This window comes from Trichosurus vulpecula, chromosome 1 (assembly GCF_011100635.1).
Source record: "Trichosurus vulpecula isolate mTriVul1 chromosome 1, mTriVul1.pri, whole genome shotgun sequence".
Taxonomy (NCBI): Eukaryota; Metazoa; Chordata; class Mammalia; order Diprotodontia; family Phalangeridae; genus Trichosurus; species Trichosurus vulpecula.
Genome location: NC_050573.1, coordinates 159,185,259 through 159,213,126, shown reverse-complemented (window position 1 = coordinate 159,213,126; position 27,868 = coordinate 159,185,259). Strand labels below are relative to the sequence as shown.

The window sequence follows — 27,868 nt, the reverse complement described above, 5'->3', positions numbered from 1 at the left end:
CTATCTTCTTCATTCATCACACTTTTATACCACATTTTCTTTCTCATCATGCTGGTGTCCCATTGCCCCTTTTCTTTCTAATAAATGTGGGAAGGATTGATCAATGTATTGACAAATCAAAGGGAGTAGTCCATAAATATAAATACAGAGACCCAAAAGAAAATGATAATACAGTCGTCCCTTTAAAATTCAAGTCTCTTCCCATGTAGCTGTCTGGCAGGGAGCATCAATGAAGTCTTCTGGTCCTTGGTATTTGTTTCAGCCATCCCTACAGCTGCTTCTTGTAGGAACCAGCTTTCTGTCCATTCTCCTACAAAGGTTACTTTAGCACAATTTTGAATTACCTTTTCTAATCCTTATACCCTGATCATTTTTACAAACTCAAAATTTGAACCATGGCTAATTGTCATATTTAAGAAATTCACATCAGAACCCAGTGTCTTACACTTTACATTCATCCATTATTAATTTCCTCATCAGGAGGATGAGAGGTCACTTAAAGAATTAATAACAGGCTTCAGTACGTACATAAATACATTAAATAGACAATTTTTAACACAATGCATATAGAAGCTTAACTTTTTAGTCATGCCATGTTTCTTTGATGGTATTTACAAAATTAACCACAAACCATTCTTTTTAACATTATTAATTGTAACAAAACTTTAGACAAGCATGATATTAATCAAATAACAAAATAATGTGCTCACTTTGCTTAAGGAACATTTACAAAGTGAACCCTAAGTGGCTCGCATGTATTTCTACCCTTGTTCATAAAGCTTTACTAAGTTGGTGTAAAAGTCCTTAAGTAACACTAATTCCAGAGTATTATAACAAAGTTTCTAGTTATTGCAGAATTCTTAGATATCACAAAGTTTTTAAGTTAGAAAGGTGTCGTAATGGAATCTCACATTGGTAGCAGTAAGAGAGTGATCACAGGAAAAATACTACTGCTCTTAGAATCCTTTTAAACAAAGGGAACATCTTAATGTGAGTCTTAAGCAGTTTGCATAAATTTCTGCACATGTTCTAGTTTTAGATAAAAATACGATTAGATTGCCTAGTAAGATAACACAAAAGAGCTTATATCTTATACTAACTGCTTGCTCTGATCACAGAAATTTGCTATAGAAGGAAGAAGGGACATGTGACATGCCAAATATGACAGGATAAAACATCTTTGGCTTTGTTTAAATTGAGATATAGTTACAGTTCTTCAATTGTGCAACATCTGTTCCACCTCATGGCTAAACTCAGGAATAGTCAGGTGGGAACATTCCTTTCCAAAGGAACACAAGGGGGAAACTGAGCCAGGGGGATCCCATCCTAGATTGAGGCTAAGATTGTCCCCTCAGCTTTTTTCCCGAATGCAGACCTCCACCTATTAACAGTACAGTACGTGAACACATTCCCTCTGAGTAGCTTGTGGCATTTCTCTTAGACACTGATTTAATGCAGACAACTATACGCAAATTCAAACTCAAAATTAGTTATGCTCCCAAGTGCTTTTAGCCTTAAACAGCAAGTTTCACCAATCAGAGTGTGGAGTCAGTTACAGTTGCTTCTACTTCCACGGAGCTGCAATAAGCAGTAAAGATTTAGCAGGATCCATACACATAAGGGATTTAATTAAACATTTTTCATTCTCAACTTTAAACTTGTTTTGGTGTAAAAGCCAAATACTAGAATCCTTTCTATAGTACATAAACTTGCAATTTCTCAAGAAGCCAAGTTCATTGTTTAGAATTTACATAACTCAAATAAGTTCTTTTCCCGGGTCTGATGACCTTGCCTGCGCAGATAGTTTCCAGGGGCCTTGGCAATTTTACAAAGTAAGGAGAAGTAACATGGTCCCCAGGAAGGGGTTAATAGAAAAACCTTGGGCCTGTTTGCTATCTTTTGCTGTTTCTCTGAGCACACTTATTCGAGGTGGAGGCTTTCTAAAAATCATGCAAAGGATTTTACAAAACTTTTCTTCATAAAATATTTCCCTTTCTCAGAAACAGCTTGCAGTTTATCCTGATATTATTATTAATTTCTAAGTACTAAACAATTCTTAAATTTGATCACCAAAGCTTTCCTACATAATTGAAGAGAAAAAAAAAGTACTTTTGTAAGTACTAGATTTAAGCAATAACATCAATAGCTTAGTTAACAATCTCACAGATTTCCTAAATGATAGCAAAACAATTTTAATTAAAAGTACCTTTAAACAAAGACACAATTTGGTAATTTTGTGATTTTTTTTGTGTGATTTCTTAAATTATAATAACATTCAGATTATAAAAGAAATTCCCTTTTCTCCTTGCTTCCTCATCTGCAAGGCGATTACCCCATTTTATACAATTTTATGCAAAAATCCAAATTTAAGATCTTATTACCAAAACATACTTATTAGCTTGAATTTCCATGATTGATAAATTTTGAAGCCAGTCATACACATCTGAATATAATTCTTAGGCGAATCAATCTGATCCTATGGCTTTTCTCAAAATTTGCTATTCCCTGCCTCCCTTTTTTTTTTCTCAGGAAAAACATCTGTCACATTACATCTTTGTCTTATTACTTTGTCTAATCATTTCCTCCTTTTGGAGGATATTTTCTCTATATTATTTTAATTTTTTATTTGGCCATGAACATAGGTTAAGATTGTTTAAAATTGAAAGCTCTTCGTTCCTGGATCCTATTGTAATAACTCAGAGATATTCCAGTATTCATCTATTACCTAATAGCTTTAGCATTGTGCTTACAAAACTTCTTGATGATATAAATTTGCTATGAAAGAAAAGAGGGACAATGTCATATATCCTAACAGAAGGAAAGAACTTCCTTAGCTCTGTTTGATTCCAGGCATGAGTCATATCTGATAGCCAATCATATAGTTAATGCCTGCCATTCTACTACTGGCTTCATGAGACCTATTCCTGTAATCAGAGCTTAAAACAACATTAAATTGTAGTCCCACAAAATCTTAAATAGCAAATAAATATCCTTCAGATAGGACTCTCCCAAATTTCACTGAGCTAATAATTATCAAATCAAGCTTCATAATTTTTCTGTCTTCTAAAATACTTTCTCACACTCTCAACTTACTTAACCCATCTGCAAGTGGATCCAGTACAACTTTCCAGAGAGACAGGAGGGCTAACTTTCCATTTGTCCCTAAATCTTCTTATCTGCCTTTCATTTTCCAATCAAATCTTTATTTATCTTTCCAAATCTTCCAAACCCATTATTCAGCCTTCCTTTACGTTTCAACCATAAGACAGAGTAGTTCATAAGTTAGTAATTTTACTGACATAACTGTCTGTACTGGAATCCCATTCCAGCTTAAACAAAACAAAGAGGTCAACCTCACAGGTTGATGGATTTGTCTCCCTGTTTACTCAGTCTGGAGGAAAGGGACACCTTAAGAATTAAATCTTAATACACATTGATAAGCTCTAACTCTTGCTTAAAATAACCAAAAAAACTTTTTTTAAAACATTTCTAGAATTATTTCCCTTCTTTAAAAACAGTTAAAATTTATCCAGATGTTAAAAAGGAATACTCACTAGACTTTTCTGAAGAAAATTATTTACAAGGTTTTAAAATGATAGACATCTCTTTCTTTCTTCTTAAAGCAAATTAACCCTTAAACACTGGAATTCATTAACTAACTTGGTGGAAAATGTCCTTATTCTCAAATATTATACAGAATTCCTAGATCTTTTTTTTTTAAAGTTAGTTCCTTAGTCAAAAAGGTGTTGTCATGGGGAGGACACTTAGTTTCTATAAATTACATATCCAATTAAATTCACAATAACAAAGTTTACCAGGACTTTAAAAAACTTACTTCATAGGAATTCCTCTACACAGAAAACTACACAAGACTGATAAGAATTCATGGCTAGATGGTGCCAAGAGTCCTTGTTTCAACTAACAACCTCAATTTTCTTAATTAAGTACAATTCTTAATCTAACAACATCTAGATTATAAGAGGAATTGTTTTTTTTCCTTCAATGTTGCCGATACATCTGTTTGCTAAATTACACAATCTAGAAATTAAATAACAATGCCCAAAATAATATTATGTATCAAACTTGAAACAACCCATTTTCAATTTAGGTAAATGCATTTCTAAATCTCCTTGCAGAGAGAATCTTTCACCTCATCATTTGAAACTATAACCTTAAACCACCACATATATTCTCATGATAGACAAAATTTCACATGGAAAATCTGTTCTCATAGTAAATATCAGTATTATTAATTATTACTTGTTATAACCAAATATAACAGTTCCAAATTGTCAAATTTTATCACATCCCTTAAAAACCCAATTCACATATATCAAAATCAGATTAGAATTGCTTCTTAGATTTCAGTCTATGAAAATTTTAGAAATACAGAAACAATAAATTTCAGATGACATCAATTCCATTTCCAGATTACCACATACAGAAATTATTCAAGTTATTACTTTTGGTATTTAAAAACCACTTCAAAAGTTAACAGTTACATTTAAACTAGAGAGATAGTAATGATGATGTGTCTAACATACACAACACATTATGTTAAACATTTTACAATCATTATATCATTTTGACCCCATAACAACCACCCTTATTATTTTTCCCTTTACAAATCAGGAAATAGGTCAAAAAGAGATAAAACATAGTTCTGCAATTGGAACAGAGAAGTGTGAAGTTACCTAGAGCAGAAGCTGGTATCCCAGTGGTGACAATTCTGGGAGGCAGGGATTTTAATGGTTCTAACTTTTTACTCAAGTAAACTTTTGTGTTTACTCCTTAAAAACTTTTTGAAAGTGAGAACTTTGAATTTGCCAGTCAAAGGTGAGTGAGACTCCGGAAAAGATCCAGTGGCGCCTTGTCCCTTCTCCTCGTACTGGGGAGTTCAAAGTATCTCTTTTTCAGATCTATGCACTTTCCCAATTTGCCTTAGTGCCAAATAGTATAATAAATTCTGATTTAGGAGTAACACATTTCACTTAAATTTAAGGGAAAAGCTTCCCGCTTTCTTTCTTATCTCTCTTCACATTCCAAATTGGCCAGATTTGGAATGGAGGGAGAAAGAAAGAGCATTTTTCCAACAACTTCCCAAAAGTTTCCAAACCTTTTTACTCTCAAAACCTCTATTCACATAAATTAAACAACAAAAACATTTTTCTCTCTCTTTCTCTCTACCCCTCCCGCCTATTCCTCCAAAGAGATTGGAGTCAGGGAGGGAGAGAAAAAACAGAGATAGTGGACATTACAGGGTGTCAGATTACCCACACACACAGAAACACAGATACAGACAGACACAGAGATACAGAAATCCAAAAGCTTTTTCCCCTTCCCTGGGAGAGCTTTCCTCAAAGCACCAGGAAAAATCCATTCTCCCCACCTAGATCAAGTATTTTAAGAGCTCTTGTCTATGGTCATTTTCTTTCCTATTTTGCTCCGAAGCAATGGGTTTTAATTGCCCTTTCCCTTTATACTTTTGTTCATTCCAATTTTGAAATTCCCAAGGGACCATCTACAAGTACCTCACACTTGTGCTCTCACTGCGCAGACTTTGATTTTTCTTTCCCCATAATTTACGAGGGCTGTCACTGCACCCTCCAAGTAGCCAAATGGGGAGGTTCGCCCACTCCCCCAGAGTCCCCCGTGAAGCCTCCTCGTGAGCTTCCTTTCCCTTGGGGTTTCTATCCCACCCTAATTTGTTTGGGAGCCGTCACTGCACTCCCTGAGTCTTAGACTCAACAGATAACCCCCAGACCTCCAAGTGCTTACCTCTGGAGAGTATGCGTACTTATTTACGACTCTTCCACACAGGTTGGCCTGCCCTTTTTTTTTTTTCCCCCACTTTAGAATGTCAGAACCCTAGCACAGCTTCTGTTCCTCCAAGTCCCTCTCTTCGGGATTGTCCCTCAACCAGGGGGAGCCCCACACTGGGACCAGGAGTCCCCCAATAAATTTTGGGTGTGTGCTGGATCCTGCTCCCCAGTGAGGCGACCCCCCCAATTAAGGGGAATCCCACACAAGCCCCCTAAAACTGTGGGTCAGAAGACCACTGACTTAAGTAAAAAAAAGAGGTTTCTCAGGTTAGTAAAAACCGAAGGTTTATTTGATCAAGTCTCGCAAGAGTTGGGCATCTCTCTCACTACCAGGGTGGACTAGCAGTGATGAGACATGGGGTGAGGAGGGGAGAAGGCAAACAGGGAGATATATACCCTTGTACAAACAATTCCAAGAAATCCCATCCCAGATGTTGGGACCCCCATCCCCATTCGCGGGAGACAAGTGGCCTTGCAATCTAACCAGGAATAAAGAAATAAGTTTTTACCCAGCAGAAGCACAGAAACTAGAGAATTACCTTATAGGGGGAAATAGGCGAGGGGAGCGGGAGAGGGGAATACCATCTGGTTTCCCTGAAATCATATGATTTGCAGGAAAATGAAACTTAGGCCTGGTGAGGTCCTTGCCTGAGTTATTCATAGGGAAGCTTTCACAATCTTGTATTCCACTCACAGCTGAGGTGACATCTATAAATCTAAAGAAGGAGGGGGAGAAAGACATTCCTAAAGGCTAAATAATTAGATTCTCACAGACTCAAATTCATCCCATTTCCCTTTTCTCTAAATATTATCAAATATTTTAGGTATAAATACATACATGTATTTGTATATATATATACATATATGTGTGTATATATCTATATCTACATATATATATATATATATATTCCCTGTGAAGCCTTCACACTTTATTCTGTCACTACCTCACACACTTCTATTCTAGTTAATTTAACAGTGATAGAATAAATGACAGAAAAACATGAGAGTTCTGAGTGTAAATGATTGCATAAAGATTGTATTAATTGTGACTTTTGTTTTTTTTTTTTCCTTCTTAAAGAAACTATAGCAGTTCTGAAACCGAAGGGCAGATTTTGAATTCCTTAGTGCAATATTTTGGTGACAGTTTCAGCAGAAAAGTTAAAGCAATGCCATTAGTTGAAGAAACTTCTTTACCTGAAGACTCATCACTGACTTTGCCTATGGTAATAGTAGGTAAGTTATTTCTCTCTCATGTTTTGAAGCCACTGGCATAATCATTTGTAAAACATCTGATCTGTTTAAAGGTAACACAAGATCCTCTTGACTAGTTGGTATTATATAAAATTCTAAACTGAAATCTTCAGGACAGTTTATTAGTCTAAAATACAATTCTCTCAGCATGTTCATGAAGTCACAATCAAGTTGTTGGTGAGAGATTGTGATTGGCTTTTGTAATGTATTAGTTAAGAAATCATGATTTAAAAGGAAGTACTAGTATTATTGTACTGTTCTCAAAAAAACTTCATGCTAGTTATAAACCAATAAATTTGTGGGATGACTGTGTAACTGTTGAAGTACAGACAGTGTAAGACAATAGCTAGCTGTACCTGCATCTGCAGTTAACTAAAAGAGCTATGAACATCATATACACCAACCATATTTAATGATAATAAACATTGCAGTTAACAAGTATTTATTAAACACTTACTATGTGCCAGGTTCTGGGAATACAAATACAATGAATGAAACCATTCTTATCTACATTATATTTATAAATATAACCCTAATACTTTCAAATTTTCACCAAGTACGTTTTCTGTATGATAGTCTTTCCTTAAATGCATGGATTTAAAATTATTTGACTCTCAGTTTGAGATTTAACCGTTTTTTGTGGCACAAGCCTAGTGAAACTGGATGTAGAGCTTGAGAGGGACAGGAAGAAAGTTTGGGGAGGTGAATAAACTATCCATCGGTCTTGAGGTCAAACAGCTTAAGGACCTTTGCATTTCCTGGGCTGGCAGAAAATAGTGTAAAGAAGAATGGAGTGTCTGCCTTCTCTTTAGAGCTGGATGTGGGTGATGGTTAGAGACGAAGAAAAGAAAATGAGTTTATACTTCTACTCTGGCAATCTCTGCCAACCGTAGTAGTCAGGGAATTAGCAGTGATGGAACCTAAGTCAAGAAGAAATTTACTTCTGATTTCTCCTTCTACATATGCAGGTCATAACTTTTAATTCCAGAGGTGGATAAGATGGGAAACTTCTACCCATTACCTCATTCTAGTCAGAGGGCAGAGGGAATGGAAGTACCCCTACTTACCTCTCAAGAACTCTTTTGTGCCAGCCAAAATATGGGTGGCTTAGTTCCGCTAGGCTGAAGGCTGTGGATTATTCTAATATTATCAATTCTATTATAGAAATTAGAGATTTAAAAAAAAACACTCTTTGCTTGTGAAGGCCATTTGCCAATTTGAGAACTATAATCTCAGTGCCACTATGATAATTTGAGTGTGGCTTTAGATTCTGGGATTTATGGTAGCCTTTCCAGTAATCATACATTGCAGTTCTGTCCTTTGATTTATTGTTAAAATATATTACATTTTTTGAACTCAGTTAAAGTTTCAGAGAGAGACATTTAGACTTGATGTAAAAACAAACAAAAAACCCAAAGTCTAACAGTAAGTGCTATCCCAGAATGGAATGGATTATCTTGGGGAGAATATGTACCCTCAAAAGTTTGGTTCGAGGCACTCAAGCCCAAGATGAGACTGGATGACCACTTTTGGGGTTGTTACTGAGGTAGTATTTTTTCAGGTAAAGATTAGACCATATGGTTTCTGAGGATCTTTTCAACTCTGAGATGGTGATTCTGTGATTCTTCTGAACTGTCAGTGCTTATAGATAGATAAAATCTGGCTTAATATCAGTCAGTAAGCATATACTAAGTTGTTCCAGGCAGTATATATCACTTAACATAGACTTAGATTGATGCATCATCTTGCCTTCACCTCCTATTTTAAGGGTTATAATATTATTTTCCTCCCAGCACTTAGCTCAGTGCCTGTTACATAGTAAATGTTTAATAGATGCTTGCTTTCTTTCTTCCTTTTTACTCTTTTAGCTACATTAGAACACAATACAGTATAGTATATGGCGAAGACCTTGCTCCTATCCTGAAAGAGCTTACAATTAAGTTAAACATTTACCATTAGAATAGCTTAGTACATTGTTTCATGCCTTCCGATGATACTAAGTTATCTAGTCTTTTAATATTTTCTAGGTCTTTGAATGTGAGAGGCAGTATGGTATAGTGGGAAGAACACTAGATTTAGAAACAGAAATTGATTTAAAATCCTGTCTCCGCTGCTTATAACCTGTATGACTTTGGGCAAGTCCCTAACCCTTCCTAATGTAGACAGTGGGAAGTTAGAATTAAATGACCTTTTAGGTCTCTGACTACCTGGGAGCCCGTGAAGCGTGTGTATTTAATGTTTGGCCATGCATTATGAATCATATAGCTAATCTGTTTGAAGTATCTTCTCAGCTATCTGAATAGAGATCAGTTAATTTCACTGTGAATGACATGACTTTTTTTTTTTTTAAAGAAAGATGAACACTCTTCAAGTCTGAATTTCCTGAATTTTGTGTAGCCTGTTCTTTCAGAGATAGTTTGATATCCTGTGCTTAGGGATATTTGAAAGATAAGCACTGGGGCTAAGAGACTACTATTTCACCATTTTGCCCCTTAGTAGCAATAACAAAGGTATCTTCAATGTAGTAAAATACGACTAATGTATTGAATTTCCAACACATGCATATCTGTCCAAGCTGAAAACTTCATAAAGGTAGGGACAGAACAAGTTAATGGAACTATTGTGAGGTTTCTATGTTTAAATGGTAGAATGGAAGGAAATAAGCATTTATTAAGTGCCTCCTATTTGCCATCAACTGTGCTAAGCACTTTACAAATATCTTATTTGATCCTTGCAACAACCTGGGAAATAGGTGAAATTTCTATCCCCATTTTACAGTCAAGGAAACTTAGGCAGATAACAACCAGGAGTCTGAGGCTGGATTTGAAGTTAAGGCTTCCTGACTTCAGGCCCTGCGCTCTATCCACTGCACCACTGCTGACCTAGGTACTCTCAAGTGGTCATCAATGATGCTGTGGTGTTTTTAAGTACAATTGAAATATTTGTATATTCAGGAAGGCTATTTAAGATTTGTTCCATCTTTAGATAAGGTTTTAGAAAGAAATGGTTTGAGAAGAAATTTTTTTTTAACTTTTGTTTGTATCTTCATGATATCTTAAGGCCATTTGAACTATCTGTCCTGTTTCTGGGCAAACAAACATGTCTTCATATTCTGAAAGTATTTCCAAGTTGCAGCTAGTATTTCATTTCATAAAATCAGTACTCAACAAATGCTCTAATTTAACAAAATATTATTAAACAGCCTCTTGAAGAAGGGCTAGGATTTGAACTCCAATAAGACTTCCATTGTTTCTGTACAATATGACAAACTATTGCTTTTTATAGGAAACGGACCCTCTGGCATTTGCCTTTCTTACATGTTGTCAGGATACAGACCATATTTATCTTCAGAAGCTGTACATCCAAATCCAATTTTGCATAGTAAATTAGAAGAAGCAAGACATCTCTCCATTGTTGATCAGGTATTGTTTCCTAAGCATAAATGTAATTTTTCTTTAAAATGTAGAAGCAGTATGATTTACATTCTAGTTTTGGATTATTTTTTATTAGTATAGTATTTCTAAGTTGAAGAACCATTGTACAGAATGGTATCATATTTAATCATTTTTTATATAGCTTTGTAATTGAGTATTAAGTTCTTCCTAGTTATTGTCCTGAATTCACGAAAAGAAGTGAGTAGTGACTCAGTTCAACCCTGCTGTCTTTCTTTTTTTAAAAATTCACACTTAGGATTTAGAGTACTTGTCTGAAGGTCTTGAAGGAGTGAGTAGTGACTCAGTTCAACTCTGCTGTCTTTTTTTTTTTTAAAATTCACTTAGGATTTAGAGTACTTGTCTGAAGGTCTTGAAGGCCGATCATCTAATCCAGTTGCGATACTACTTGACACACTTCTTCATCCAGATGCTGACTTTGGGTATGATTATCCATCAGTTTTGCATTGGAAATTAGAACAGCATCATTATATTCCTCACTTGGTTCTTGGTAAAGGACCACCTGGTGGGGCTTGGCATGTAAGTAATATTTTACTTTATGTATGTCTTAATGTATCTGAATATCTAATTTTTGCATGTGATCTTCCTGTGGATAGACCTGCTTGACTTTGAAAATTCGAACACAGAATCTCAAAATTGGAAGAGATCTCAGTGGCCATCTATTCCAACCCATATCTGAATAGGAATCTCCTCCACAGTGTCACTGACAAGAGGTCATCCAGCCATTTCTGCTTGAAGCCCTCCATTGAAGGACAAGTAGACTCCCTCCTGAGTTTTGGACGTCTCTCATTATTGAGCAGTTTTTCCTCACAGTGAAACTAAGTCGATCTCTTTGTTCCTAATTCTGTCCTTTGAGGGCAAACAGAACAAATATAGTCCCTTTTCCACATGAAAACCTTTCAGCTACAAAAGGCAGCAATAAAGTCCCTCTGAGTCTTCCCTCAGACAAACATCCCTATTTCCTTCAGCTGATTCTCAAATGGCATCATCTCCATTCCTTCACCATCCTGGTGACCCTCTCTAGGACACTTTCTGGCTTGTCAGGGTTCTTCCTAAAATATGCCCACATGATTTCAGTGAACAACAATTTTAAAACTGAGTTCTAATTATAACAGAGAAGTCTATTTTTAGAAATAGATAAGATACCTTGCCCCTCTTTTATCTCTGTTTTTTCAGACATTATGCACTTTTTATTCATTTTGGCATCTGGAATGTGATAAAACTCTTGCTCAAACATTGAAGTACTAGAGTCAAGATACAGCCATCCTAAAAGGAGAAGAAAACCTTTAATTTTAGGTATTTACAAGACATTTACACAGTCTTAGATAATTTGACTACTTTTTGTGTTAAATACTATACAGTTAAGTCCCAGTTTACAAACACCTATACCTATAAATGGCTACCATTATACGCCCTTACCACCACTGACACAGTACTACTAGAATAACACTTAACAATTAGCATTTTAATTATCTCAAGTGATAATGGATATTGACCTATATATAATAGTGGTGAACTCTAATTTGATTACTAATGCAATCAAATATATTTAGTCTGGCCTATTATGTGAGAATTAAATGGGCACTATTTCAGAAGTTCATTTCATAGTAAAATATTAAATTTAGACTTTTATTTTGGATTTTGTCACAACTCAGATAAGTCTATAATACAGGACATATCAAAATTGGGATAATTTCTTGCTCTGTTTTAAAAGTAAGAAGAATCTAGTTTAAAATTTGTACCTTTTTAAACTATGACTCAATAAATTAAAGTCTTTCAGATTATCTTTTGGAGAGCATTATGTCAGTTATTGCCTGGGAAGTACTTTAGTTCTCAGAAAAAAGACAGCATACAAATATGTTAAATGTCACAAGTTTATAATATTAGGAGTAGAGGGAAACCAATATAACAATGAAAATTAGAAATTTTAGAGTATATTAAGTGAAGGTTTACTCTCAGTACATTTAGGAATGCTTTTTCTTTCTCTCAGAGCTTTTCCAGGTCTAAAATGTTCTAACAAATTTTTGATTCTTAAGTTTTTTGAGAAATATTTTGAAATTTGAATTTTCCTTATCTTAGCCATTTTAATATTAATTTATGCTATATCTGCTGTCAGTAATAGAACTTTTTGTATATATCAGTGTTTCTGAGAAGCAGATGCTTTGGCCCAAGGAAGACCTGCATTTAGGTGCTATCTTTGACACATACAATCTTTGTAACCATAGAAAAGTCACTTAAGTCAAATTAGTAAGCATTTATTTAGCACTTGGTAATTATGGAGATACAAAGAAAGGCAAACATTCCCTGTACTCAAGGAGCTCACAATCTGACAGGGGGAGACAACATGCAAACAGCTGTATACAAACAAGATATGTACAGGATATTTTGAAGATAATCTTAGAGGGAAATGCTTTTTGCAGAAGGTGTCATTTTAGCTGGGATCTGAAGGAATCCATGAGATGGAAATGAGGAGGGAGAGAATTGCTGGCATTGGGGACAGCCAGTGAAAATGAACAGAGTCGGGAGATGAAGTGTCTTATACAAGGAGTACAAATGGCAAGGAAGTCGTGTCACTGGATCAGAGAGTATGTGGAAGGGAGTAAGACGTGAGAAGACTGGAAAGGTAAAAGGAGTCAGGTAATGAAGTAATTTTTAAAAAGAAACAGAAGATTTCATATGTGATCCTAGAGATAATAGTGAGCTACTAGATTTTATTTAATAGAAAGGTGACTTGGTCAGATCAGTTTGACAGCTGAGTGAAAGATGGACTGGAGTGGGGAGAGACTTGAGGCATAAATCAACTATTTTAGTAGTCCAGGAGTGAGATGATGAAGGCTTGCACCATATTGCAGTGTCAGAGGAGAGCAGGGGCCAAATATGAGAAAAGTAAAAAAAGCATTGGCTAGACTTGGCAATTAATTGGCTATGAGGGGTGAGAAAGAATGAGATGTTCATGACGACATCTAAGTTACAAGCCTGGGTGACTGGATAGATAGTAGCATTCTCAACAATAATAGAGAAGTTAGGAAAAGGTTTGGGGGCAGGGAGGATAATGAGTTCAGTTTTGGACATGTTAAGTTTAAGATGTCCATACTACAGCCAGTTCAGGCTGTTCATTAGCCTGTTGGAGATAGGAGACTAGAGGTTAGAAGAGAGTTTAGGACTGTATAAATCTGAAAATCATATGCATGGAGATGTTAATCATATCCATGGAAGCTTATGAGATCACCAAGTAAAATGGACAAGAGGGCCGGGGCAGAGCCTTGGAGGATCCCCATAGTTAATGGGCATGACCTGGATGAAGCTTTAACAAATGAGACTAAGAAGTAATGTTGGATAGGTAGGAGGAGAATCAAGAGAGAGCGATGTCACAAAAACCAAAAGAGAAGAAAATATCAGGAGGAGGGTGATCAGCAATGTCAAAGGCTGCAAAGAAGTCAAGGATGAGAATTGAGAAATGAGAGCTGGCAATTAAGAGATCATTAGTAAACTCTTAATGCCACCCAGATTACGCTCTAAGATTGTAAGTTATAGATGATTTATCACTCTTTATTTGTGTTGGGAGTTACCACTCTCAAGTTTCCCTGTACTGATGAAATCGTATGTCCAGACTTAGAAAAAAAATATGTATTCCTGAAGAATAATGTGTATGCATAGTTTGTTTTTAAATAGTATTTCATATGCATCACAATAGGTTTGTTTCTAAAGCAATCCTTTTTTAAACAGAAAAATTTCTCAAATAATCACTATGCCTTGTATTTTTATAAATTCAGACTTTTATACAATAGGCTTTCCTAAAGGGGTGGCATGCCTTATATATAGCACTTCAAAGTAAAATATTATTAAAACTGTTTTAGAACTTGCACTTTTCATCATCATACTGGAATCCTCTTGCCCCTGAAATTTCTAAGGTTTTACTACATTTATGTAGTCATTTTTTTCTCTTGAGAACCAAAAACTCTGGAGGCAATAATTGATCATATATTTTATTTTATATACAGATAAATGCCCCACTTCATATCAACGGTAAAGTATGGATATGCTTTAATTTTCCTGAACAAACTCATGGATCAGTGGTGGGATTTAGTTTGTAGCCCAAAATCTCTGACGTTCAAGCAAGTACATTATACAGCAAACTGGGATGTCAAACATTGCATAAAGGCTGACTCCAGGCTATCAAAGGCTCTATTCATTCTGTGAAATGCTTTAAAAATTATAGCAGCTCCTTGTCTGGCAAGTCCAGTGCTCCAGCCTCTTGGTTCTGGCTTCAGTTCTTCTAGGTCTAGAAGATTATGCCAAAACAGCATCTGTGACTACTGCTTTCATATGCCATCCCTCCGCTATTTTTCAGAGAGCCATGAACGATGTTTCATCATTTGAGCTTCCACTGCTGAGTTGTTTTGACTATGATGGAGTGAGTTGAGAGGCAAGAAGCCAGAGTTCTTGATTTGCCAAAGGGAGCTAATGGCCTCAAAGACAGCCCAGAAATTGTGGGTGTGGTACTCTTGTTTTTAGAATGATTCTGTGTAAGTAAAACAGGATAGGTACAAGTAGGAGTGGGACTATGAAGGGCTCAGTTTACTCCTTTCCTTCTGCTTCTAGCTGTGGACCATCATTATTTATGGTGCCATGGTCTATTTCCTTGCTCCTAGGGGAAATGTTGCCTGCAAATTAGCCCAGCCTTTGGAATGAATATTGTATTACAGGAAATAATTGTTTACTGCAATTTTTAGATAACATAGATGAATATAGGACACAAGGTATTAGACAATTAATAAACTTCCTCTATTAAAAAGGAAAAAATAATTTTTCTTATTTCTTTTCTTAAAATGAGTATAAGAACTATGTATTTATCAGGAACAGCTTAAGATCAAAACCAAAAAATTGCCTGGAGTATTTGGGTGTTCAAAATTATGTTATTTAAAAAAAAGTATGAGTTAGGGACATATATGGGTCCTGTGATGTTGGTGCTATGCAAATAAAAATTTATTAGGCAAATTGACAAATTAAGCAAATGTAGACCTCCATAGAATATTGCAATAACTTTGAGTCTAGACATTTTAAATTTATAGAACCAGTTCAAAGTGTTTAATCAGTTTAAAGAAAATCAAAGGAGTTATTCAAATATATGATACCTTTGACTCTTTTTTGTTTTTCAAATAGCATATGGAAGGTTCCATGTTGACAATCAGCTTTGGAAACTGGATGGAGTTGCCTGGGCTTAAGTTTAAAGATTGGGTGGCTACCAAGCGAAGGTAAGGATTAATTTGAAGTTGCTAAATGCATGGTGTCTTGTAACTAGAAGCAACTGTTGAAATCATATTGTTTAGCCATATAATTTGGTACATGAAGAAGCTGAGACTCAAAGCTGTTACGTGACTTGCCTGAGGTCACAAAACCTTTATTCAGAGATTTTTCCATGTGGAATGCTTTTTCTCACCCATCCAACTTCTGCCTATCCTTCAAGGATACCATTTCTTTCAAGAATCCTTCTATATTCCCCTAGAAATACTTCCTGCAAGTTCTAAACTAATATGAAACTTTGTACATACTCTTAGAGGAGTACTTCATCATATATTTAAGTACTTTAGATAATCTCTCTTATAGGTACTTCTTCTAGTCATTCAGAACATAAACTACTTTTCATTCTATGCTATTCCTTGCCCATTTCTTCCCATAAATCTTCAGGAGGGGCATATGTGGGAGGGGAAGGCAGATCTCTATCCATTGCATAGATAGCAATGCAGCATTTGTTTTCTTCATTTTCATTTCATCACTGACCCACTGACCTATGCCTTTTCTATCTAGAATATTAACTAGTGTTTATATAGTGCCTTGAAGTTTGCAAAACACTATAAATATTAATCTCATTTGAGCTTTACAATAACTCTGGGAGGTAGGTGCTATTATTTGCATTTTATAGTCAAGAAAACTGAGGCAGACAGATTAAGTGACATGCCAGGGTCACACAGCTAGTAAGTGGCTGAGACTGGATTTGAATTCAGGTTTTTTCTTGCTCCAGGCCTAGGGCTTTATCTGCTGTGCCACCAGCTACCTCCTGATATCTTTTATTCTGCTTCTCGCATATAGCTTGTCACTAGTAATATACTTTAGTCCAGGGCTTCTCACACTTCTTCCACTTGACCCCTTCAGCACTTCTTAAACTATGTGTCACAACTCCATGTGGGGTAGTGACCATTGCTCTAGTCTTCTGATGCCCATCATCTCTTCATTGTCCTTTGGGGGACTCACATTTTTGATTCGGTGGAGAATTTGGTACTCTGTGCTTTGTAGGTATATATTACTGGAAAAAATAATTTTAAAATAATATTTAAAAGATAGAATTTTATAGTTTTTCAATTGTTATCTCCCCTATTCTTTTCCTCCTTAACTAACATGGGGTAATTTTTTGTTTATCTACAGTGTCTGGCCGTGATACATAAACTAATGGACAAACCTCTGGGTTGTCCATCTGTCTGCATATTAGATAATAGGCACTATTCAGAGTCTTTCCTGGGTGGACAAGCCAAACTATTGAGCGATTTCTGGATCTCACTTAGGAAGCTATATAAATTCTTTTGAGTCTTGATGCAGTTGTCGTTATTTGCATATGAAAAGATATCTTTGTAGCATTCCTTCCAGTTTTCTCATCTGGTTATTTATTCTCCTAAAATACTACATTTTCCACCTGCCTGGCTCCTCACTAACTTCTTATCCCACCTCTTCCCTTAACTACTTTCATCTCTCTATCCACTCGGACTGTTTGTGGGTATCTGGCTGTGAGAGTATGGGTGTATCTCTGGGTAAGAAGGAAGTGTGTAAATAGTTTATGACTGAGAATTGTAGAACAGGAATGTGATCTGAGGAAAGGAGGAGATGTAATTGGCTAAATGAGAATGCTGGCAGACTTTTCAGGACAGATGACGGTGAGTCCTTAACTGAGTTAAATACCTAGACAGGAAATACGAAAGGAGATGCTCAAAAGATGAAATTTCAGTTTAAAATAGTGAAGGGTTAGAATCAATACTTGGGAAGGGGGAGAAAAAAACAAATTATGACCAGAGAAGAAATAAGAGGAAAAACACTAGGGATAATGTTTAGGGATAGCGAATGTTTGGGTATATGTGAATTCCTAATGCCTAGAAACCACTGTAATTTGAGATTGCAAATGTAGAAACAGTAGACCATAAAACAGAAAATTAATCAGCTAATATTTGGGTCTACAAAAATGCTGTTTCCAGTGCTGCCATCATATTAGCACATTGAATCTAAGTAAAATAGTTCAAGGTATACCTTTTGTCCAGTTTGAAAACGGATTTGTGTTTAGTACTTACAAGCACTGTACTAGATTCAAACATGAATAATATTTAGTCCCTGTCTTCATTGAGTTTATTTTACCTTCAATCTAAGGATGTAGTTTTAATGGTTTATCAAAATGCTGGGTAATTTATAACATTACAAACTTTGAAAATATTGTCCTTATGAAAAATCCAGAAATTTGTTATGCAAGTAGCTTTAAGTCAGTGAAATTGTACAGTATATTGATTTTCTTCTTTGCCTGAGGTGTAAGAACAAAGAGCTTATAATTGAATTTTAGAAGTTTTCATCCTCATATTTATAAATCTGAGGTAATTTAAGGAAATGAGTATTTCCTGGGTAGCAAGTAGATTTTTAAGTTTTTTACTTAATTATTTTAGTTTTAAATCCTAATACTAGGTTTTAAAATTTAATCAGAAAACATTTTAGAAATAATTTTTTCTTACTTAAAAAGTGTATTAGGCTAATGCCATAAAATCATTTTGAGGTATTTTTATTGCTATTTACTCTTGTTGCATTATAATGTGTCTAAGAAATGAAAGAATTTATGTGGTATGGTAAGAAAGAAACACTATTGATATCTGTGTTTGAATTCTACATTGGACACTAGCAGTCAAGACACAAGGTTTTGTGTTTTAGTGTTTTTTCACCTGTAGGATGGAAATTATACATATAAGGAGAGAGAGAAAAAGACACACAGAGAGAAACCATTTCACAGGGTGGTTGCAAGCATCTGGTTAAATATTAAATGAAAAGTGCTTCACACAAACGTTTAAAATGCCATGAAAATTTCAGATTATTATTATAAATTAGAGATGTTTATGTTTCCAAAGTAGAAAATCAAAAATTTCTTTTACTTTAAATGTTTGTGGTAAATAAAAGATCTACTTCTTGTTTCATGAGAGAAGCATGTTGTATGTAGGTTGAGGTGCTTTTGCTTAAAATTTACGAATGACATTTCAGGACATAAAGTTAAATTTTGGATAGCAACAGGTCATCAGTGAGTTGGAGGTGGAGAGAAACCAGGAACTTACCTGAGCTCTCCCCAGTTTCCCTCAGAAACAGTGTTAAATCAAGTCCTTAAATGGATTCTGGAGCGACAAAACCCAACAGAGTGAAACAGTTTTCCAGCTTAAGATAACATAGAAGGACTTCAGGAAAGGCCTATCTCACTTGGGTAAAAGGGGAGCATAGCCTAGTGCAGAAGTGTCTAGGCAAGCCAGCAGGAGCACAAGCCACAGCACAGATCAGCAACTGAGGCCCCTCAGTCTTGGCTTAGCAGGCTAGTGGCAAAGCAGGCCAGCTGTGAGACCTCCAGCCCCAGCACAGAAGACAAATTGCCAGCCCCAGAACCCTGCCACAACAGGCATGATTAAGCAGGGCCATACCAGCCCAGTGGGCAAGACTCCACTACCTTAGGCCCTGGAGCAGGAGGCAGTGACCAGGCTCCTGGCCCCCAGCTTAAAAAGCTTTGGATGGTGCCCCAGGACCAGAGCTCAACTTCTAAAAATGAGGAAAAAACAAAAAAGAGCCCTGACCGTAGAAAGCTAATATGGTGACTGGGAAGATAAAAACACAAACCCAGAGAACAACAGTGTCAAAATGCCTAAATGTGACTCCTCAAAGGGGAATATGAATTGGTCTCAAGGCAAAAAAGTCCTCTTAGAAGAGTTCAAAAGGGATTTTAAAAATCAAGTAAGAGAGGTAGAGGAAAACTAAGAAAAGACATGAGTGTTATGTGGGAGAATTATGAAAAAAGATCAGCAGCTTGGAAAAAGAAGCACAAAAATTGACTGAAGAAAACAACTCCTTAAAAAATCAATTGGCCAAATGGGAAAAAATTTACTGAAGAAAACAGGTCCTTTAAAAGTAGAATTGGCCAAATGGAAAAGGAGATACAAAAGCTCCCTGAAGAAAATAATTCCTTAAAAATTAGAATTGGGCAAATAGAAGCTAATAACTCTATGAGACATCAAGAACCAGTCAAACAAAATTGAGAAAATGAAAAAAAATAGAAGAAAATGTACCTAATTGGAAAAACAACTGACCTGGAAAATAGATACAGGAGAGCTACTTTAAGAATTATTGGATTAACTGAAAGCCATGATCAAAAAAAGAGCCTGGACAGCATCTTTCAAGAAATATCAAGGAAAACTGCCCTGCTGTCCTAGAACTAGAGGATAAAATAGTCATTGACAGAATCCACTGATCATCTCATAAAAGAGATCCCAAAATGAAAACTCCAAGGACTATTGTAGCCAAATCCCAGAATTATCAGGTCAAAGAGAAAATAGTACAAGCAGCCAGAAAGAAACAATTCAGATATCAAGGAGCCACAGTCAGGATTACACAGGACTTAGCAGCTTCTACATTAAAAGATTGGAGGGCTTAGAATATATTTCCGAAGGCAAAGGAGCTTGGACTGCAACCAGGAATCGACTACCCAGCAAAATTGGGCATAATCTTTCAGAGGAAAAATGGACATTCAGTGAAACAGGGGACTTTCAAACTTTACTTATGAAAAGACCAGACCTGAACACAAAATTTGATTTTCAAATGCAGTAATCAAAAGAAGCATAAAATGGTAAACATAAAAACACCCCAACATGTTATTCAACAAGATTAAACTATTTACCTTCCTAAATGAGAAGATACTTGTAGTTTTGAGAGCTGCATCTCTATTAGGACGGTAAAAAGGAGTATATATAGATAGAGTGTTTAGGTATAAGTTGACTTTGATGTGATGATACAAAAAAAAATTAAGGGGTGAAAAAAAGGATTGTACTGTAGGAAGAGGAAAGAAGGAGCCAGAATAGGGTAAATTTCATCACATGAAGAGGCACAAAAGATGTATTACAGTAGAGGGAAAGAAGGGAAGGATGAGCATTGTTTGAAACTTACTCATTGGATTTGGCTCAAAGAGGGAATAACATACGTATTCAGTTGGGTATAGAAATTTATCTTGCCTAATAGTGAAGTAGGAGGGGAAAGGGGAAAGAAAAGGGAGGGGGTGTATGTGATAGAGGGGAGGAGAGAAGTAGGAGGGGAAAGGGGAAAGAAAAAGGGCTGATAGAAGAGAGGGAAGATTGAGGGAGGTGGTGGTTAGAAGCAAGACACTGGTGAAGTGGGACAGGGTGAAGGGAAAGAGAAGAGTATAAATGGGGAAAAATAGGATGGAGGGAAATACACAGTAATCATAGCTGCGAATTTGAATGGGATGAACTCTCATAAAATGGAAACAAATAAGAGTGGATTAAAATCCAGACTCCTACAATGTGTTGTTTACCAGAAACACATTTGGAGCAGAGAGTTACACACAGAGTAAAGGTAAAAGGCTGGACCAAACTATATTATGCTTCTTCTGAAGTTAAAAAAAAAAAAAAGCAGGGGTAGCAATCCTGATCTCAGACAAAGCAAAAGCAAAAATAGATCTTATTAGAAGAGATAAGGAAGGAAACTTCATCTTGATAAAAGGTACCATAGACAGTGAAGTAATATCAATGCTAAACATATATGCACCAACTGGTGTAGAGAAGTTAAGTGAGTTACAGGAAGAAATAGAGAGCAAAATTATATTAGTGAAAGGATAAATCTAAGGAGGTGAATAGAATTTTAGAAAAGTTAGATATGATAGCCCTCTGGAGAAAATTGAATGGGGATAGAAAGGAATATACCTTTTTCTCAACGGTACATGGCAGCAAAAATTGTATTAGGATAGGGCTGTCCAAAATGTGGCCCACAGTGCGATTTTTTTGCACTAAATAGCATTTTTACCAATTATACATAAAGATAGTTTTCAACATTCATTTTTGTAAGATTTTGACTTCCCAATTTTTCTCCTTCCCTTCCCCCTCCCCAAGACAGCAAGGATTCTCTCATCATGCCATCATATCATCTTTTGTTGTTGATATGGTCAATTATGCTAATAGTTTTCCTAATATTGAACCAGCTCTGCATTCCTGGTATAAATCTCACCTGGTCACAGTGTATTATCCTAACGATAAATTGCTATAATATCTTTGCTAATATTTTATTTAAATTTTTGGCATCAATATTCTCCTGATCCCCCCAGGATACTTTTCTTCCTTCTTCAGTGAATTCACAACCTGACTCACAGTTTCTCAGATCTGACTTCTGCCCTTATACTAGAAGGCTTTAACATATATATTGATACTCCCTCAAGCCCTCCAGTTTTCTAGGTCTTCAGTCCACTCCACTCGCATGACCTTTTCTATTCCAACTTAGTTAAACACAGAGATGATCATAGTCTTGACATTACTGTTGTGACTGTTTCACTTCCATGTTCATGAACCCCAAAGTTCCTTTATCTGATCATAATCTTGTGTCCTTCCACCTATGTCTTATAACCTTTAACCTTGTTCTTAATGGCCTCCAAACTCTTCCCTGACCTCAGTTTCCCATCAAGACCCTGTATGCTGGCTGTATACTCTTCTCTCTTCACTCTATCTCTCTTCACTCTCTCAAACCAAACTCCTGTCTGCACTCGGGCCTTAATTTCCTCTCCTTACTCTCTTCATAACTTCTTGAATTTGACTTTCAGCTTTATGTTTCAACTGAAATTGCTCCCTTCAAAGTTACCAGTGATCCCCAGTCACCAAATTTTATGACTTCCTCTGGATTCTGGTCATTTTTTACCTCTCTGAAACATTTGATACTGTTGACTCTACCCTCCTCCAGGACACTCTCTCTTTTCTAAGTTTTTAGGATGCTTTTCTCTCCTGGCCACCTCCTATCTCTCGACCATATTTTCTCAGTCCCTTTTATTTATTCATCATCCACTAACTGTGGTTGTATACTGACATTTGGGGTCTGGGCCTTCTCTTTTTATATTCTTTTAGCAGTTTCATCAGGTGTTCTCCACTCCCACAGTCACCACTCTAGACTGTGCTTTCCTCATCTCTTGGCTGGTTTACTGTGGTAGCCTACTGTTTGGTCTCCCTAGCTTCACTGTATCTTCTACACATCAGCCAGAACAATTTTTCCTAAAGTGCAGATTTGTTCATGTCACACACACACCCCTCCATCCAACTCAGTAAAATCCAGTAGTTTCTTATTGACACTAGGATGAAATACAGATTTTTCTATTTGACATTTAAATCTCTTCACAACTGGTTCCTTCCTACCTTCTGGTTTTCCCTCTACATTTCACCCTTCTTTGAACCCTGTGATGCAGTCACAACAGTCAAGCTCCCTTTGCACTGGAATGTCCCTCTTCCCTGTCCCTCTGCTTCTAGAATTCTTGGTCTCCTGCTGAAGTACCCTATGAAACCTTCCTTGATTTCCTCTAATTCTCAGTGTACTTCTATTAAAAACGACCTTGTATTCATTTGTATAGATTATATGTTTATGTTGTTAATTCCAGGAGGGCGTAATCTTGAGGGCCAGACTGTTTTACTTTTGCCTTTGTATCCACAGTGTTTTACACTGTCACCTAATGCTCAATAAGTGTTTGTTGGTCTAGATCAGAGCTTCCCAAACTTATTTGGCCTGCTGCCCCTTTAAAAAAAAATGTACTCAGCGCCACCCTGGAAATCTCCTTTCTTTAACCCTTTAACAGTTTTTTTGACATTTGCATCATTTAAAAAAAATTATGTGAAATACTTTTTAAATGATTCATCTTACATTTCAGAATTTATTGTAAATTTGTGAGTTTTTTCTTGCATTGAAATTTTGATGATGCAATATTGTCTCATGTAACTGTATTAGTATAGTATTGTAAACAAGTCATTACATACACATATTCCTTCTGATGCATGCTGGACTTCCCCAACAGTGCACGACATGCTTGTCTGCCAACACTTGCTTAAGACCTGTTGGTGGACTTGATCATTGATCAGTTATAACTTGCATTTTGTGTGTTTATTTGGAAAATAATGTAATCACTACAACTTTAACTCTGTTAACGCAACAGATGAAACATGTATGAACAGTTTTTCAGAATTTTCTTCTCTTTCCTTATGCTTTCACGGCCCCCTTATATCAACAGCCCCCAGTAGTACTCGAGGCTTCCTGGATTGTTATAGCGCTGCCCCCGCCTCCGAGGGCATGGTATTACCCACTGTGGGAACTTCTGGACTCTAGATCATTGATAAAAATGTTCAATTATACAGAGCTAAGGGCAGATTCCTGGAGTATTCCACTATAAGCCTTCCTGTAAATCAACATTGAAACATTGACTGCTTTGAGAGACTTACTTTGGGATCCACTCATTCAAATGGTTCTTAATCCCGGTACCTGTATTGTAATTTAGCCCAAGATTTGCTTAACTAAAGAATAATTGAAAATTAGTTACATCATATGGAAGCAGAATGCTTAGGCACTATTGAATATAGAGAGGTTGTTTATAGTAACAAAAGGATTGATTTTTTTTTCCCCCTTAAAGGAACATAAAGAGTGACCGAGTTACGCCAGAGGAGATAGCCTGCTACTACAAGCACTATGTGAAAGTTATGGGTCTTCAGAAGAATTTCCGAGAAAATACTTATATAACCTCTGTATCAAGACTTTACAGAGATCAAGATGATGATGACCAGGACGGTGATGATATTTCAACACAACAGTTACAAATGGAGAAATCAACATTTATCAAGAGAAACTGGGAGATTAGAGGCTATCAAAGAATAGCTGATGGCTCTCATGTTCCTTTTTGTCTCTTCGCTGAGAATGTAGCTCTAGCAACTGGAACTCTGGATTCTCCTACTTACTTGAAAGTTGAAGGGGAAGATTTTCCCTTTGTGTTTCATTCAATGCCAGAATTTGGAGCTGCCATTAGCAAAGGAAAGTTACATGGCAAAGTGGACCCAGTTTTAATTGTAGGTTCTGGACTTACAGCAGCTGATGCTGTGCTGTGTGCTTACAACAGTAATATTCCTGTAATTCATGTGTTCCGGAAACGGGTCACTGATCCAAGTTTAATTTTCAAACAACTTCCCAAAAAGCTTTATCCTGAATACCATAAAGTCTATCATATGATGTGTACTCAGTCATATTCTGTTGACTCTAATCTTTCATCAGCTTATACCAGTTATCCTGAGCACCATGTGCTTTCATTTAAGATGGACATGAAATGTGTTCTTCAGAGTGTCTCTGGACTGAAGAAAATCTTCAAGTTATCTGCAGCAGTGGTATTAATAGGCTCCCATCCTAATCTGTCCTTTTTGAAGGAACAAGGCTATGACTTGGGCCATAATTCAAACCAGCCAATTACATGTAAAGGTAATCCAGTGGAAATTGATCCATACACATACGAGTGTACTAAAGAAGCTAACCTTTTTGCTTTGGGGCCTTTGGTTGGAGACAATTTTGTACGGTTTTTAAAGGGTGGGGCACTGGGTGTTGTTCGCTGTCTTCTTAATAGACAGAAGAGGAAACAACATTTAATTGTTGAAAGAGGAGGTGGTGATGGTATAGCATAAAGCTATTGTGTTTACAAGTAATAATTCATAACTAATTCATGTGGACAGCTTGCCATCAACATTTTTAATAGTGATTTGCAATCTCATTTTGTTAGGGCTATATTGCCTGACAAGGAGGTACACAGCTGTACTCATCACTTTGAAATGTTATGAGAACTTTGTTTTCTTCATTTAAAACTATCTTATACCACGAGGTATAATTTGCAAATGAATAGAAAACATTGTCAGTTTGTCTGGCCGGCTTTAGGCCTTTATTTTAACTGAAGCACTATGACGTTATTTCAAAAGACTTGGTTTCAATTATTTTTCTTCAGTTGCTTACATTTAATTTTCAAAATGTTATCTTGAAACTACAAAAACCAGCTGATTAAGCCAGGAAGTTGACTTTGTATAATGTCAGATCTCAAGGAGAGTATTATGTGGGGAAACAATTCCTAAAACAGGTTTGATTTATTTTGCCGCATCATCAGTTTTGTAAATCTTATTTTGTCACTTAGATTGAGATGTTCTTTAAACAAAAGAGGATTCTTTGTTTAATTCTGTATGAAGACTTCTTAATCTTAGATTCTAATAATAATCTGACAGTCCGTTAACGTTGGGATATATCTACAAACTTGGCCATTTCAAGACAAATTAATAAAGTGTTTTGTGGAGGTTTGTTCTCTGCTAGACTTCTATAAAGCTTTCCAGTAATACTTTGAAAGTACAATAATAAATTGCTTATAAAAGTGCTCTTATTACTGTGTGAATAGAGTTAATAATTTTAATAGCTCACATTTATACAGTATGCTTTTTTTTTAGCACTTTAAGGTTTGCAAAGTCCTATATATACATTATTTCATTTGAGCTGTACAACAATATTGTGAAATCGGTAATATTACATAAATTTTTATAAAGGAGTACATTGAAGCTTTGAAGTTGTAACTTGGTTGCTCAACTAGTGTCAATAGTAGGCTTTCAACTTAGGTTTTCCTGACTTGAAGTCCAGGGTACTCCCCACTACACTGATGTCTCATTAAAACAGTGATTGAGTTATGCTGGGAGAAAGAGCTTATGACAAAAATGCTTTCTCAAAACAAGCCTGCGTGATAGAGCAATTATTAATAGCCTCATTATAAATTATTTTTGGCTTTTGGCCTTCTAGAGGTATTCAAGAAATTATAATTGCTAGATGGAAGAATGTAAGTCTTTTCCATTTCCAAGGTAACTGTTACTATAGAACACCCATTCCTAGTCCTCCCATTGTCCCCCCGAGAGATCTTAAAAATATGTTAAGTCTTAATCATTTAAATTTGTTACCTGGTCTAATATTTTCATTGATGTGTAATAATTAGAAATGCCATAGTTACAGGAAAACAGAGTCATAACTTTGGAGCTGGGACTATCCCAGACTATCTAGTTTTGCTAGAACAGATACCTCCTTGACAGCTACCCAAGCGGTAATCTAGCCACACTACTTGAAGAACTCCAGGTAGTATTCGGTCTTCTGTCAGCAGCCTGATCAACTTTTGGACACCTTTACCTGTAAAGAAATTTTACCTTGTTAATTCAATAAATGTTTATTAAGTGCCTGCTATGTACCAGACACTGTGCTAAGTGCTGGGGATACAAAAAGAGGTAAAGGACAATCCCTGCTCTCAATGAGTCTACAATCTAATGTTACCAAGTCATGTAATCTATCTCCACCATTGCTCCTAATTCTTCCAGCTGGGGACAAGGAGAAAAGCATACTATATCTTCCACATTTCTTTTTGTTATCTATGAAGTTTGGATTCAAGGGGCCGCACTTGAGGGCCTAGAGGGCCGCATGTGGCTTTGAGGCCGCAGGTTACTCACGCCTGCTCTAGTGTCTTCGGTGCCTGAAACACTGAGAGGTTAAGTGACTTGCCCAAGGGTAGCAAAACCAGTATGTTTCAGAGACTGGTCTTGAACCCTGTCCATACGATAGCACTTCAGGTATTATTCAAAGACTGTTGTAATGGCCCTCAAATTGCCAAGCCAGGCATCCCAGATTCTTTCAGTTGCTTCTTATATGATATGGTGAGTTCTCGTATCTTGGCTTGACCTAGATTCATTTCCATTTGTCATTGCCCTTCCCAATTTGTGACACCCCAAACTGAACTTATGCTCTGTCTCAGTGGTATTCTCCTTTGGATACTATGCCTCCTATTGCAGCTGCCTTAACAGACGATGACTCATCAGAACTTTTTAGCCACACAGTTGATGCAGTGACCCAAAAGGTGGAATGGCTCGCCCTCATTAAATTCAGTTTAGAGATTTGACTCAATGTTCCAGCCTTTCAAGATCCTTTTGGATAAGTGTTGTCCAGTCCTTTGACTGTGGTGATTCTTACACTGTCACCTAATCTACATTTTTTTTGAAGATTAACAGAATCATCAGGGTCCCCTGCTGAAAGAGGTAGACTAATTATATAGCTTTCTTCACATTGCCTGTCAAGTAATCCATTAAGAAATGAAATTAATTTAGTCCAATATTACCTGCTTTTAACTAATCCATATAGCAGGCAACATTTTGTCATAGTGGACAGAGAGCTGGCAGTTGGCTATGAGCAGATCCCTTATACTCAGTG

The 27,868-nt window shown here is 36.3% G+C and overlaps 1 protein-coding gene across 1 annotated transcript in view; it reads left to right on the top strand.

Annotated features, from left to right (window-relative positions):
• Window positions 1-26,015, top strand: part of OSGIN2 (oxidative stress induced growth inhibitor family member 2) — a 34,094-nt gene extending 8,079 nt beyond the window's left edge. Inside the window, exons 2-6 of the mRNA XM_036743522.1 lie at window positions 6,901-7,055; window positions 10,359-10,495; window positions 10,853-11,044; window positions 15,689-15,780; window positions 24,246-26,015. Of these exons, the coding sequence (XP_036599417.1) occupies window positions 6,901-7,055; window positions 10,359-10,495; window positions 10,853-11,044; window positions 15,689-15,780; window positions 24,246-25,278 (1,609 nt within the window). The 3' untranslated portion in view covers window positions 25,279-26,015. The remainder of the gene's footprint in view (window positions 1-6,900; window positions 7,056-10,358; window positions 10,496-10,852; window positions 11,045-15,688; window positions 15,781-24,245) is intronic.
• Window positions 26,016-27,868: the final 1,853 nt, after the last annotated feature.